Source organism: Lonchura striata, chromosome 3 (assembly GCF_046129695.1).
Source record: "Lonchura striata isolate bLonStr1 chromosome 3, bLonStr1.mat, whole genome shotgun sequence".
Lineage (NCBI taxonomy): Eukaryota > Metazoa > Chordata > Aves > Passeriformes > Estrildidae > Lonchura > Lonchura striata.
In genome coordinates, this window is record NC_134605.1 from 80,057,389 (window position 1) to 80,072,356 (window position 14,968).

Consider the following 14,968-nt stretch of genomic DNA (forward strand, 5'->3'; position numbering starts at 1 on the left):
TTGGTTTTAAATCCAAAAGCAATACAGATTCAGTAGATCACATCCCTTTACTCTGAATTTAAAGAGTACTAATATCTTCTTGTCTTACCTTCTTAAAGCACCTTAGGTTTTCATTAAGAAACTGCATAAATTTTAAGGCAATATAGATTATCTGACTTATCTTCTGCTTCAATATATTGGCGATATGAAGATATAAAATTAGCTGAGTAATAACAATCACAATTTTTGGTGACACAGATGAGAATCTCAGTGACAGTATCTGTTGATAACAACACAGACTAGTTAGAAAGTATCCAGACCTTCACAATGAAGACGTACACTAGATGTTAATAAAAGCTGCATCACTAATTAAATACTTAGACTAGCATAAAACTGAAAACTATCATGCTTGCAGGAAATAAAACCATCCTAAATTTCTGCTCTATGGAGTCTACAAGGTCCAAAACAATTTGTGTTTTTCTTCTGTAATATATCAGTTTAAAAGGAAGTTTCTCTTTTAAAGTCAAGCCATTCTAAACTCCTGAAAGTATTACCAAGAAAAGTTCAGAGTCACTCAACGCCAGTAATGAAACATGAAGTATCATTAGATCCCAACTCTTTCTTTCCTCTGAAATCAATCGGGAGTACAACCCCAATAACCAATTGTGAAGTACAGGGAAAAATTGTTTGTGTGCTTCTGCTAAGACATGCTTTTAGCTGCCACAAATCATATCATTAATGACAAATTCCTAGGCATTGAAGTTAACATTTCTGTGGTAACAGAAACAATTTCTAAGTATTACTAAAATTTGTCCATACTTGAACGGTGGACTACAGTAATGCTAAAGAGCACAGTATTATCTTTCTGTGCAACTCCATGGTTTATTTATTTGCTACTTAATATGGAAGAGAAGTGAGAAGTACGGACACATTCTCACTATTGGAATATGAGAATCTCTCTTATGGAAATATTCAAAGTTGGCAGATTCCTAATGCTGATTTATAACAGTGATATACACTTTACATCTTTTTTTGAAATTGAATTCCTCTCCGTAGTCAAACTGTATTTGAGAAAACCTTTGAATATTGAAATCCAAAAAATCTCTATCTGCTCTGCAAAAAAGAAGGAGATTTAACCAATATCAAAAATGTGCAAATCTGAACACCTGGTTTCAGTGGTCCAAGGCACCATTTTACAGCTATTTTGTAAGAATTTTCCCACAGAAAAGCTAACTTGAATTTTTGACCATTATTTTAACAGCATTCTCAAGCTTTCAGGCTACCTAGGATTTTAAAACGTCGGCGTTGTTGGGTAAAAAAAAAAAAAAAAAAAAAAAGAAAAGAAAAAAGAAAAAAAAGAAAGAATGAAGTAGTAAAAAACCTGCTGTTTCATACTGTCGCAGACCACAATCCTTTGTCAGTGTTCTGCTCCTGGTATAACAAATGAAAATGGTGCTGTGTGTCTTTGTGTGCAACACAACCCAATTATCACTTGGTGTGCACAACTCTTCAATACTGACTGTACATAGTGTTTTCTGCAGCTAATTAATAACATGCACTGACATCGTATTCTGAAATTTGTTCTACCGGCAGCTCAAAGTAATTGCTACCAGTGCCATTTCGTTTAGACCCCACCCACTTAAATCACTTTACTCCAAAACTAAGTTCAGCCAATTTATGGTAATATATGTACGCCACATTTCCCAATACTCCACGGATCACTCCGGTGTGCTTCAATTACACAATAAAATTGTAGCACTATATCCTCCCGAGTGTGGTTGGGTTGTAACCAAGACCCGTAGGGTACCTTAGGTAACAGAGAGAAAACCCATTCTGGGGACATATTTCAGATGTTTTTGATAACAATAACATCATAACAACATTCTGGAGAAATCTAGTCTATGTGCGGTTTTGGGATCCCTCAAGGCACTATTTTAAGCTTTTTCACGACAGGACCATGATGCAGACCGGGGAAGCATCAGTGGCTTCGGCTCCCCCGAGTCGCGGATCCCCAGTGGGACAGCCCCCGCGTGGGAGCATCTCCGGCCGTGCCCGCCGCCAGCTCCGGGAAGCGGGATGCGGGTGGGGAACGGGGTCACCTGACTGCGCCGGGGCACCGATCTGCGGCGGCAGCGCCGCTCGGCTCCGCTCCGTCCCGCCCTCTGCACCGGGCTAGGGGGCGGCGCTGCTGCGGCAGTAGCGCGGGGATTAGGCTGCGGGAGGATTAAGCCGCCGGCTGGAAATAGCAGCGTCGGCTCCCGGGCGTGGACGCCCAGCGCATCCCCGGCGGCGGCGGCGGGAGGGTGCAGCCCGCCCGGCACCTGGGGCTACCGGGGCCGGGGGGACGGGGGGGGCTGCTGCGCCGCGGAGCGCCTCGCCAGCGGGCCGGGCCGGGCAGCGGTCGCGGCGGGGGCCGGCAGTGCCCTCCCCGGAGCGGCGGCAGGAGGACGGGAGGGAAGGACGCGCTGACAGGTCGGCCGCTGGCGCTCGGTCCATCCCGCTGTCCCCCCGCGCCGGGATGCTGCATGGCGCTGGGCGCCGCCGCATCCAGCGGCGCCCCGCTTTCCGGGGCGGGGGGGGATCCCTGTCGGACCGGGGGTGGCGGTGGGGAGGCACCGGGAGGGCAGAACATGGCGCAACGGTGCCATAATCTCCCACCCGGGAGGCGGCGGCGCGGGCGGTGCGGCGGGGCCGGGGCGCGGCGGAGGCTCCGCCGCGGGTCGGGCGCTGCCGAGGCAGGTGCGGGAGGGATGCCTGCCCCCCATCCCGGGGGCTCGCACCGTATTTGTGTGCAGCCTCCTTCAGCTGCCGTCATTATTTCCCCTTCATCTGTTCCTCGCAACGCCTAAAATACCCTTCTTCCTGCCCCGGGCGGCTTCTAGCGAGGCAGAGGCTTACACAACGGGGCGGGGGGGCTGCGCCTCGGGAGGGGCCGGGCTGCCCGGGGGACCATTGTGCGTGCGGCGGGGCTGTGCGAGTGCCCGGCTGCGTGCGCCCCTGCCTGTGCGCCCCTGCCGTGCCTCCCCCCGGCCACAGACCCGGCATCTCCCCCTCCCCTCCGTGTCTTTCGCCCCTGCAGAGCAGGCAGCAGCCAGCACGCCGTTCGAAGATGTCGGGTCAGACGCTGACAGATCGCATCGCAGCTGCTCAGTACAGCGTTACGGGATCGGCCGTAGCCAGAGCCGTCTGCAAAGCCACCACGCATGAAGTGATGGGGCCCAAGAAAAAGCACCTGGATTGTGAGCATCCCTTTTTGTTTCCCCAGCGAAGGCCCGGGGCTGAGGAGCCTGCCCGCAGGGCACTTCAGTGGGCCTTTGAGCCGGCTGGCTGTCACGCTTGCTCTAATCCAGCTTGCAAAGCATGAGGGTGATGGGAAATCTCCAGGAGAGGATGAGTTATTATTGCATTTCTTCTCTTATTGCATAATACTGCTCTTTCGGCCATTTTTTTTCCTCATGACCTCTTGCCTTTTATTCAGGAAGACAGTGTAAAGAACGCCTTATGGAGCAGGGGCTCGGGAAGAAGGGAGAGAATCAGACATGGGGCAAAATGGACACATGCTTGTCATTGCCTACTTTGGTCAGGATTAAGCTAGGATGAGATATACATAAATGATATTCCTAGAGCTGGCCAAGCACCGGCATGAGTAGGGCCATCTCCACAGCACTGCATCTCCACTTCTGAAGAGGTGTGGGTGATGGCGTGCTTAAATGGCAAGGCACTGGGTTAACGCTGTGCTGTAGATTGGGACAACCTTTGGAGAGTTTAAGGGCTGTTGCTGAGGTCCCAAATATCGGACAGCAACTTTGTGAGCTGTCCAGTAGTTTGTGTCAATGTTTTATTGAAGGTGGCTGTTGGCTTTATCTCAGATTTTGGATGTATTCTGGACTGACATTAGCTAGTTAAGGCATGAAACAAAGTTGAGGCAAAACATTTATTGAAAAACAATAAGCTGGTCATGTTTCATCCTAACAATTTCATTACCGCTGTCAGCCCCTGCTTGGAGACACCAAGTAGTAGAGTGGTGAAAAAATTTGGTTGTGTGATGTTAATTGGACTTGTTTACCAGTAGTATCCCTGTCCAGCACTGAACTTGGCAGATCAACAGCAGCTGTTAGTATCTAAAACTAAATGGGTTTCCCGTGGTTTTTTTGGACATGGTAAGAAGTACATTCAAGTAAAGATCAGCAGGTTTTATACCAGGCAGTCTCTTGGCTGCTGGCCATTACTAAGTAATGCTGGTGCAGGTGTTCTGATGATGCAGTATTTGCTAAAAGCAGGTAGCATTACTTCTGGAAAATAATTCCAGATTTCACTTCTAATGACTTTGTAGCTTACCCTCCAAGTGACAAAGAGTAGGCTGGTCTTTCAGTATATGTAGATGCTCTTGCATATGTGTCCAAGAAATGCTGATGTAAGCAGCATTGATTGAAGACTCACTGGAGTCTAAACTGTTATTTAAGTAGATATTTGGTCTTGATATCAGGTATTCTGTCATGTTTTCTTGTATATTTAAAAATTAATTTTGGTTATTGATGTCTCTTCTATCTTGTTGTTAGGTAGTCATCAACACTTCTAAATTTTTTAAACGCTTTTTAGGCTGTGTCTGGATTGTCCTATACAGACCACATCTGTTTCTAGAAGTTTTAGCTTAGAAGTTCAAACATAGCTCATGTATTTGAAAGCATACTGTGTCTATGTGTCTCTGTGTTTCTGTGTGTGTATACATATATAAACAAAAGTACTGTCTGGAATAGGCAGGATTAAAGTGAGGTAGAAGTAATCTACCAGTGTTATAGTAAGGAGTGTAAAGGATTTGTGTTTGGATATTGGTGCTGATATTACTATTCAAGAAAGTGGGTTTTCTGGAGACAGAAGCCAGTAGAATTCCACAGAATTTCTTACCTACCTGCATGTCACATAAAAGAGGAAAAGAAGTTATAATTTCCTGGGAAGACATATGCCTGGGTTTTGGTTTTTTGTTTTTTGTTTTTTTTTTTTTTTTCTATTTTACAAGCTGTAAATAATAGTTCAGTTTCATTGGCTGGATGCATTTCAAGTCAGATAAGTAGCATTTGAAGATGTGAAGAATGAAAGGTAAAACTTTTCCAGTGCTTTAGATTAAGTTTTATGTCAAGGTATGAAGGATTTAGATTATTAAAAATTCTTCAGAGATTGATGGTTGGAGCAATCCCTTATGAAGAGCTGTAATTCTGGTATTGACATTGGGGTTCTGTGTCCTTAGGGAACTCCATAATTTTACTTAGTGTCTTACTGGCCAGGTGTCAAGTCACACAACCTCTCTTCCACTGCCCTACTTAGCAACTGGGCTTTGTAAATTAAATTGAAAGATCAACTATTTAACATGGGTTAATAGTCCTGTAAGGATAGGATACAATGATGCCTGTTCTCATATGTTTTCTGCAGAAGATAATAATTCCAGAGGGTTATAGGGTGATCATAGGTGACAGGGTTAAAAGGTGGTGTAAGGGAGAAAAGAACAGAATTAATGTCTTCAGTGTAGAAAAGCTGAGCTGCTGAGTGTTTACTTTTATGTGGTTTTCTGTACTTGCTATAGCTTTCAAATCCAGACTGTAATATAGATGCTGCTCTCTTTTGGCTTGGGCTCTCAGTGCTGGACAGGCTGATCATGTGAAGGAGTACTAAAGTATCATTTGGTTGCTACCTTATGATTGTTAACAGGATTTACCATTTTCTTGAACTCCAGATTTCCTACTAGTGAATTTTCAACAACTGCTGGAAGTAGTGCCAGATGGCATTAAATGAGCTTCTCAATCCCTGTGATGGGAAAAGGAATGTAAATCTAGGGTGCTCTGATGGTTTGGGACAGTTGAACTCTGACCATTTTTGACTTACAGAATTCTTGTCATCCAGGAGCTGTCTAAAAATCATCACTAATATATAGATTCCTACCCCTCAGCTACCTAATGTTTGTTACCTAAATTATTATTCCTGTGAAGAAGTGGGGAGTTAGCAACTTTATTTTGATGCAGTGGGAAGGGCCATTGCAATGGGCTACGTTTAGGATATATAAGCTGATAATTCAAGTGGGAAGGCAATACTTGTGCACAGCATAGGAGTTTGAGTCTTAGAATTGTTCTGAAAGATGTGTTAAGGCTTCACTGAGGATTTAATTGTGTGGGCCAAGTAAAAGACTGCTTCCAGTCTCAAATGGGAATGACTCTGATGGTATCAACAGGGAGATGCTTGTGGAGAAAGGAAACAACATGACTTTCAACTATGAAAACACATCATAGGTGAGGGAAAAGTAGGTAGATCTCAACTCAGCTCTTTTTATAGGATCTCACTCAGAAACAGACCTTCAGGCTTTCATTTAGGGAAGTGAATTGGAAACTAGTGAGGTTGCTGCATCTGCAGGTGGTTGTAACAAGTTCCTGTTTGTGAAAATGATAGAAATGGCTGGGATTTTCCTTGACTTATTTTGCAATTGCTTTGCAGCAGGAGGAAGTTCTGCAGTGTGTATTCTGAAAAGATCACATATGTCTCCTTTCTTCTTCAAAGTAATTCTCATAAGGTAGAGGACCTTCTCAGAAGCCTGATCAAGAGCTGGGAGATGCTTGTGAAAAGTCAAAACAAAGCAGAGGAGTATCAGGATTTGATTTTCTGTTGCTGTGGAGATAACCTGTGTATCTGCTGTAACTTATTTTCATCCCAAGTCTAATTTTGCATATTCGCTTGGACCTGGCAAGCAGAGGCTCTAAAAAGAAGTTTATAGTTTAATTCATGGTGGTAACTGAGCTGCAGGGCTGGTGTCAGTATTTTGCTTGTACAGGCACTTCTTTCCTGCCATTTTCTACCTTTCTTCTTCAGTCTCTGATGTTGACCTAACAAGTTTGAATTCACTAGTGTTGAAATAAAAGTGTCTGTTGACCAAAAGCTATTTGTTAATCAGTAAAGATGATGTTCCTGGGTCCCACAGGGTAGTCTTAGAAACTTCTGTCTTACTGCTGGGGAATATGTCTGTCTCTGCTTTTTGGGAAAAGTTGGGGGTCAGTGGACTACCTTGAGTCCCTAGACTTCAGTGTCTGTTGACTCAGTGGGTTAAAGGACAAGGCTAACTAGGATGTGTGTATTTCAGAAGCTGTTTGCTGTTGAAGTGATTTGGGGAGTGTTCCAAGACTGTTGGTGCTTGAAGCTCTCTCCTAATGGGAGCAGTGCAGATGTACTGCATTCCTCTGCAGTCCAGGTGACGCTTGGTCTCTACAGCTGTGGGTGTATCTTCAAGAAAATTGCCAAGAACACAATCCCTGTACACAGTGGGCTTAATCTTTCACACTTTACTAATGAAACTGCTTTTATGTCTCACTGTATCTGGTACTGCAGTAATTTGTTTCTGTGAGTCAGAGAACTGACTTTGTTTAAAAGTTACTGCTGAAGATCAGCTGGAATACTGTGTCTCAGTTTGTGTTGTCATAGCTCTTGTGGATTTTATAGAGTGAGCTCCTCTATCAATGAATTGCTCTCACAGCTGAAAAGAAAAATATTCAAGCAAGCAGTTGTTTTCTTTAATTCTTTATTAGATTAGCACATTTATTATGTGGAAGGACTCATCATCAATTTTTGTGTTGAATGGCTGTTCCTGTGGGTTTCTAACCTGTCCTTTCCCAAAAAGGTATTGAGGACACACTTCATTTGTAGGTATGCAGATCTTTGAATAGGAGTAGAAATAAATGTCTGTCATGGGTAAGGGGAGGTAATAAAAGTTGTTCTTGAGTATTTAAGTGGCATTGCCTTTCAATTCTCCCCCAGCCCCATACTCTTTTTAAGGTATGTGTAATACCAAGAGAAGGCTGCCGTTCTAATCAAGCTAAGACTTGGTCAATCCTTCAAAATATGTTTGAATCAGAGCAGAAGTTTGAATTCATGTTAAGATCCAAATTTTGAAATATGGGCAGGATTCACTTGATCCTCTGCATTTCAACTGTTCTGTGTGTAAATTGTTTTATGGTGCAATGCCTAAGGAAAGGAAGAGGGAAGATGAGGGAACAGGAAAATAAGTAGGCACTGTAATATTAACCTTTTTTTCATGTAAGCAGTGTAACTTGATGAAGGTTGACTAGTCCTCAGGGCAGATATTCTTAGTATTTTTCAAGAGTGAGTAAGATCCTTCTGTTACACATGCTTTGTCAAGGTCATGGATGATAAATTCTGGGACAGGTCAGGTCTTTCTGTTGTACTGACTTCCATTGTAGACCTTGATAATGGAATAGGTTTTTTTGAGCTGGTCAGTATGGTAGTGACCAGAGTATGGTTTCACTCCTATTTAGTAGTTGAGTATGTTTCATCTCATAATGTTTCTCCCTTAGATCTTGGCAGCGACTGAACATCTAAATGACAACAACAAAAATCTGCAGTCTTGATTGATTTTCTGTGTTTTGATTTCATCTATGTCTTGATTTCCCAGCCTCCTAAACCCTTTCTCTTCTGTGCATGCTTTACATGGGCCTGTCACACTAGTGGGGAATTCCATGAAGTCTCCAAGAAAATGCTCTGTAGGTGAGGTCAGTCCATGCTTCTGTGTCTCTGCCATGTGAAGGATCCTCTGAAGTGCTTGAAAGTAGATGACAGCATAACTTTGAAGGGCATAAAGCATTCTGAAGGATACTCATTTTCTCTGCTTCTTGCTGGACTGAGAAATTGGTAGCGAAAGAGGATAATTTCCTGCTCTCACAGCTCCCACTTTTGAAGAAATGGTAGTGTAGTAGAGGCACGCTGCTTTTAGCATTTTTCCACTGCTGCTCAAGATTCTTGAGACTAGTTTGCCCTTCCTGCCCTGCTTACCTTTGCCCAGTGCTGGGTGTCCAGGTTGTTGGCTGCAGGGCTGGCCTCTGTGAGAAGAGACCAGGACATGCTCCGTGCCAGATCCACAGTGGATCTGCTGCAACACACAGCTGAACCCATCCACCAAGCTTCTGCCACCTCAGGGAAAACAAACTTAAGAAAAATACTAAGACTTAAGAACAAACTAAGACTAACCAGAAAATACTGGACAGACAGAAGAAGTGGGAAAATGAAATGGCAGAGAACACCAGGTTAGAGGTGGAGCAGGAGGTACAGGATGCACTCTCAACCTCTGGAAGAGAGCCCCATTCTCAGAAATCCCAGTTGCAGCATTTCCCAGTGCTACCAAAACCTTGCTATGTGTGTTGAGTTCACTCCCTGCCACCAAAGAAAACCAAGGAATAGCCCTTCCTCAGTCAGCTGTGGGCATACAGAATTGCTGAAGGAGCTCGCTGAAGATGGGGAAAAATTGGGGGTGGAGTGATGACATTATATCCCTTACCTTAGCCTTACCATAGCCTGAAGGTGAGTCCAAACAGTATCAGACAGCTGGAGCACAGATCGGGGTGCTGGTAAGGGTGAAAAAGCACAAGTTCTGTTGTGTGCCTTGGGTAAATACAGGAGCCTCACCAATGAGTGATAAACATTGCATCTCCAAGCTTCAACACATGACATAGAGACTAGGAATAGTGTTCTGGCTGGTTTGGAGAGAGGAGTTTCAAATACAGTGAAAACAAAAAAGCAAGGAGTAAAGCAAGCCAGGAAATCTGGGTCTGGACCTCATTGCTGGAGATATAAAGAAAAGGATGGGTTATCTGGCACAGGGCTGAACCCTGAACTCAGACTAAATGAGAAGACAGAAGTCTGCCCAGTTGCCTTGCAGGCGGTGATCTATAGTGCAGGCTTTGCAGCAGTACTTCTGTTCCTCTGAGTCAGCAGTATCAGCAAGATTGCAGTGTGAAGCCTCACTGGTGAGCTGATACTAGAGTATCCTGCCCCAGCAGATTCAGCATGGCTGCTTGATTTTCCTTCTGTCCAAAATTTTGCTTGGATGAGAGGTGGTGGCTTAAATTAAGCTGAATAAACCAGATGTTGGCAATTGCTGGAAGACAATTGAAATACTTGGCAGAGGCTGGTTTGTCACTTTGCAGAGTATGGTAAAGTCTGCTTTTTCTGGAATCTTGCAAAACATATGCTGGACCCTTAAAATAGTTTTTAATGTTTTTAATCTTGCTATTTTGATCATGTTTGCTTCAGAGCTGTCTCAAAATACTCAAAATCAATACAAAACATGTTTTGTTTTTGCTCATAAAGTGTTCTCTTTAGGTTGTGAAACACATTTACTAAAGCAGTTGAGAGTTGTAATTCACTAGGAGGGAGAATACAGTATACTATCCATCTGCACTAGCATCACAAGTGATGTTGGACATCAGCCTTGAAATGAATGTAGGTGGAATACTAGTATTTTCTGGCAAATGGAGCATTCACTGGGCATCAAGGCTTAGTTGTAGGCACAGGAAATGACAGTGCACAATATTACCACTGACTTCTGGACCAGTCAAGTCTAAACACCTTTTTGTTTCTCTTTTCTGCCTGGGATAATGTGATCTCATGCTTTGTTGTAGATTATATCTGTATCTTGACTTAGTTTAATGACAGTGATTGGATGCTAAGAGGCCATGATGTTATGCTAATGTTGTGTCTTTATGTAATTTTTACTCTGGCCATCCGAGCAAGGGTAGCATGTCAACCAGTTGCCTTTCCTGGAGTCTGTTTTTTCTAGCTATTGGTAAAACTCAAATGTGTTATGATGTTTTCTGTAGAGGGGATTTTGTGAGTAGATAGACATGATCATGCTTGAAGACCACCAAACCCTGCCTCTCATGTGTACTGGGAACTGCAGGTTGCTGACAGGACTTGTCTGCAGCTTGGGTCTGACTTGTGGCAATCAACTCCTTTTGGTAGTAAGCCAATATGCAAAATTACCACAGGTAAAAAGCCAATTGGCAGAACTCCTGTGTTGCAATTGGGCTGCAGAGTTCTGACAAAACAGTTGAGCCATATGCTTTGACAAGATTGCTGTACTGACTCAAAAAAGGAATAAAAAAGAAAACAGCATTCTTTGCTCATTGTTTTTAACTGTTTAGGAGACTAGGTTATCTATTCTCCTAAATGCAAAACACTGGTAAAGGTAGATTGGAGAGTTTGGTGTCCATTTGAGCTAAGATTGTTCTACTATGCACTTAAAGGACCAAAGGACACATCTTTTCAAGAAAGTGTCTTAAACTTTTCTGTCCTAAGAAGTGATACAAGGCTGTGGCTTGACTGCTGACAGTACAGTGCATCACTTCAAAGTGACTCTTGGCTTTGCATGAGAGCAGGTGACACAATGGCAGCAGGTGCTTCCATAGCAGATGGTCAGGGGTTAGCCTGCAGAGCCTGGCAGGCTCCTGGTGCCTCTGGCATAGTTTTGTAATATATCTTAAATCACTCGGATACTTTACAGAATGTTCTAAAATGGTCCTCCACAAAAGTGAGAGAAAGACATGACTGCTTGAAGCATGAATAAAACATGCTGACTTATCGCCCACATTGTTTAAATGTATGCAAGTTTACAAGTGTAGGGGAAGATCATCGGAGTAAGGCAATGATGGGTTATCTTGCCACAGTGCAGGACTGTACTGGGAGGGGCACTTCTTCAACAGAACTGAAGAGCTGACCTAGATGCACTTCAGTGGGAGTTCAAACTGCTTTTCACAGGACTCTTCCTTTCACTTCTTGCTTCAGGGAGTGTAGGGGCTTGTATGAAAGGGGCAAACCAGGTGGCCTGTTTCCTCCCTCTGAAGGCTGCTGTTTCTCATTATACGTATAAAGGTCGAATGTAGATGAAAACTATAACTTATCATTGAATCAGTCCTTTAGCAGCCCCTTTCAAATGGAGACTTGGCTCTGGAATCCGTGTTTACACAATGTTTCAATCTATGAATCCATGTAAACACAATGTTTATTGGGTTTGTAGCTCCCAATCTAAGTTTTATAACTTCATCTAAATGTATTTATAGGAGAATGTACATTTTGCTAAGGGACAGCAAGCCAGAAGCAACTCATCATATTTAGTGTGCCAGTGTTGTGAAAACACGTACATTTTATTAGGAGTGAAATTTTGTTGCTGGCAAGTGAAACAATGGTATTTTCATATCTGAACCTTACCTGCAACTTTCTGATCTGATCTTTCATTCTATGAAATGACTATGAAAGACTCTACATTAGAGTTTTTCTGGTTTTGAGAAGTTGATTTAAACTTCAGATTGTTTTGGGGGTGAATGGCAAGAGTGTTCACAGGCAATGTTTCTAACAGTTGAGTTTAAAGAGCTGCTTCTTGTTCATCAGAAAACTAGAAATTGCTTAGACAGTATTATTAGAAACTACCTTTCAAATATCATGCTCCATATAATGCTTAAGAGTTAATTGACACTTCTGGGTATTCCAGGCTAGAGATCTGACTGTGCACAAAGCTTCGCTGCCTGGATGTGAGCCTGTGTGATGGATTCCAAGTTCCTCACTCATCAGTATCTTAATAGAAGACTTCTACTGTCAGTGGCAAATGCATCATCCAGAGGCACTGGTGACTTTAAATTGTTGGTAGAAAATTAGTAGTGTTAGGGGTTTTTTTAATGTTAGTATTCCTTACTGCATCTTCTATCTCTCAGGTGGATGTTCCATTGAATTTAACATTTTGGGGTTTTTTGCAACATCAAGAAATCTGCAGTGTGTGAAAGGCTACTGGTTCATGTTTAAGAATCAAGTCTTGGAAGTAGACTTCAGTGTTTTCAAGATTTTTGAGATTTAAACTCATCTGTTTGTGTGGCAGAATTAAAGGATAATTGTTTACCTGATACAGTACAAGGGAATGGACATAAAGGAATTGTGCAGCTTCATATTTTACCTTGTTTTTTAGGGTGGGATTTTGGTGGTTTTTTGTTTTGGTTTGCTTTTTTTTTGTTGTTTGTTTTTCTTAGCAAGGAGAGGGTAAAGCTGTATCGAACTGTGAATTATATCAGTTATTTTGTTAAAAAGACTGTTTTAAGGCACAGCATTCACCTACAAGGCAGCCACCTGGTTTTGTGAACTCTTCTGCATTATGGTAGGTACATGGGTACAAGATAATGGATTGAAATGGTAGCAGCCTTGTTACAAAGTACTTGCTGCCTGGTTGGAACAGCTTCAGTGTGCTTCCTGTTGCACTGACTTGTGCAGAGGTTTGCATTACACTTGGTTTCTTTTTCCTATAACCATGTTCATGTTTTCAACAGGATGGTTGTGGGCATTTCACTTCTAGTTAAAAATTTTGGGTTGTGTCATTATGGGGCATCCACTGATGCAAAAACTGGACTCAGAATAATCTTGCTGAGGGAGTAGTAAAAGCATGGACCATGGTGTGGATATTGAATCAGATGTGTCAGCTTCTGAGGCTGCCTAGCCAACTGATCTCTTTCCAGCACAAAGTCTGTAGCTAATTACCATGTCACTGAAGTTGTTTGCACATTGTCTCATCCCCACTCCATTTTTTTTTTTTTGTTGTTGTGTTTTATTAATGTATTCCCAAAATGTAACAGCTGGGTATTGGAGCTGGAACATCAGGCTTCTTGCAATGTATTTTCAGTCTCGTTCAGCTTTTTAGTGGATTACAAATTGCTGTTCTGGGCAGAGTTGTTAGCATAGTGATAGTTTCACTTCTACAAGTTTATTAAAAACAGATGGTTTTCTGAGGAAAGGAGATAATTTAGGGATAGGATTCTTCTCAGACTGCAGCATGGCAACTGAAAGAGCTCAAGTACCATGCCTCAGCTGGTTACTCTTTCTGCCACATGTGTTTGGAGTGTAAAATCAGCCCAGCATGTAAAGGCTGATTAGGATTGGAAATTGCTGTAGTGCAGAGATTACAGTAAATGGCCCAGTGCTATTGTGGCAAATGTGAAATCCTTGTGTTTCTAGTGTAGCTGTACTCTCTGCCTAAAAGCTGCAGTTGATCCTGTTACTGATATTCCAAGTGATAGGTTATGAATTGATACAACCAACAGGTAATGTTAGGGGTTGGTCACTTTCATTGAAAGGATAATCACAGGCCACAGCTGGAATCCTGGTATCAGGCTGTGAATATGCCTGATGTCAATAGGCAATCGACAATAGTAATTTAATGTTATCCTTCTAAGCAATAATCTTGCAATTCTATAATGCCTTTAAAATTGCTTTGTTGTTTGCAGCAAGAGCCAAGATGCAAGAGAACTATCACTTTAATGCTTGCATGGATGGAGACAACAATTCCCTTAGAGGAAATTGAATAAATGCTTTGAAGGCTTGACAGAAGATTGGCTGGTGGTTCCAGTTTTGTCTCTAAATTAATGTGTATTTTGGTTAAGGCTTCCAGGTTGGAAGTGCTGAAGGAAATGTCTTGTAGAATGAGGTCTGAGATTTGCCATGCGGGATAAAAGTTCCTTTTTATGCAAAGTTACTAATCAAAACCTATTTATAATGTTAACAGGGTTTTTTCCATGTCTCCTCGTTCCCTAGAGTTTGGCATTTAAGGAGCCATATTACAATAGGATGGGAAATAACATTTCTTCAAGACAGCTGCTGTTATATTTTAATCTTATAACCATTGGTTGGTGTCCACCAAATGCAAATGGATTTTTTCATATCTTAAAGTATTAAGAACTATGCAAAAAAGGCACTGCAGTAATGATTTGTGACTCAGCTCTTACTTCCAGTAAATCAAAAAAGAGAGAAGTGGCACATTTAGTCCCAGAATTACTTGGTGTTTCATATCAACTTAAGCAGAAATGCTTAATTCTTGTATTTGAGCAGAAAAATGCATGTTTCTGTTGAGCTAGTTGTGGAGCAGGATTTGTGTGGAAAGAGGGTTGGAAGTGAGTTCTGTGGGTAAGAGTAAAAGATCATTAAAGCTGGGATTTCTCATCTTTACTTTTCTGAATTTTCTTTGATATTCAAAGTGAGTGAATTCTGTACAAATAAGATTCAAGACTGAGCTTCTCATGACTTTAAGAGGGAGAAGATTCCATGCTTGATAATTAATACTTTTCCTATAGTGAAGATGCTTTAAAAAGCTGGGGAAGCTGTAGTGGGGAAGAAAGCAGGCAGAATTCTT

The 14,968-nt window shown here is 42.4% G+C and overlaps 1 protein-coding gene across 2 annotated transcripts in view; it reads left to right on the plus strand.

The window, feature by feature from the left end:
- The first annotated feature begins 2,333 nt into the window (after positions 1-2,333).
- The window catches only part of SNAP91 (synaptosome associated protein 91), a 63,923-nt gene continuing 51,288 nt past the window's right edge, over positions 2,334-14,968 (plus strand). Inside the window, exons 1-2 of one of the 2 annotated variants that reach the window (XM_021546040.2) lie at positions 2,334-2,451; positions 3,059-3,218. In XM_021546040.2, coding sequence (XP_021401715.2) covers positions 3,089-3,218 — 130 coding nt within the window. In that variant the 5' untranslated portion in view covers positions 2,334-2,451; positions 3,059-3,088. The remainder of the gene's footprint in view (positions 2,452-3,058; positions 3,219-14,968) is intronic. The other variant, XM_077782315.1, reaches the window with a different exon arrangement.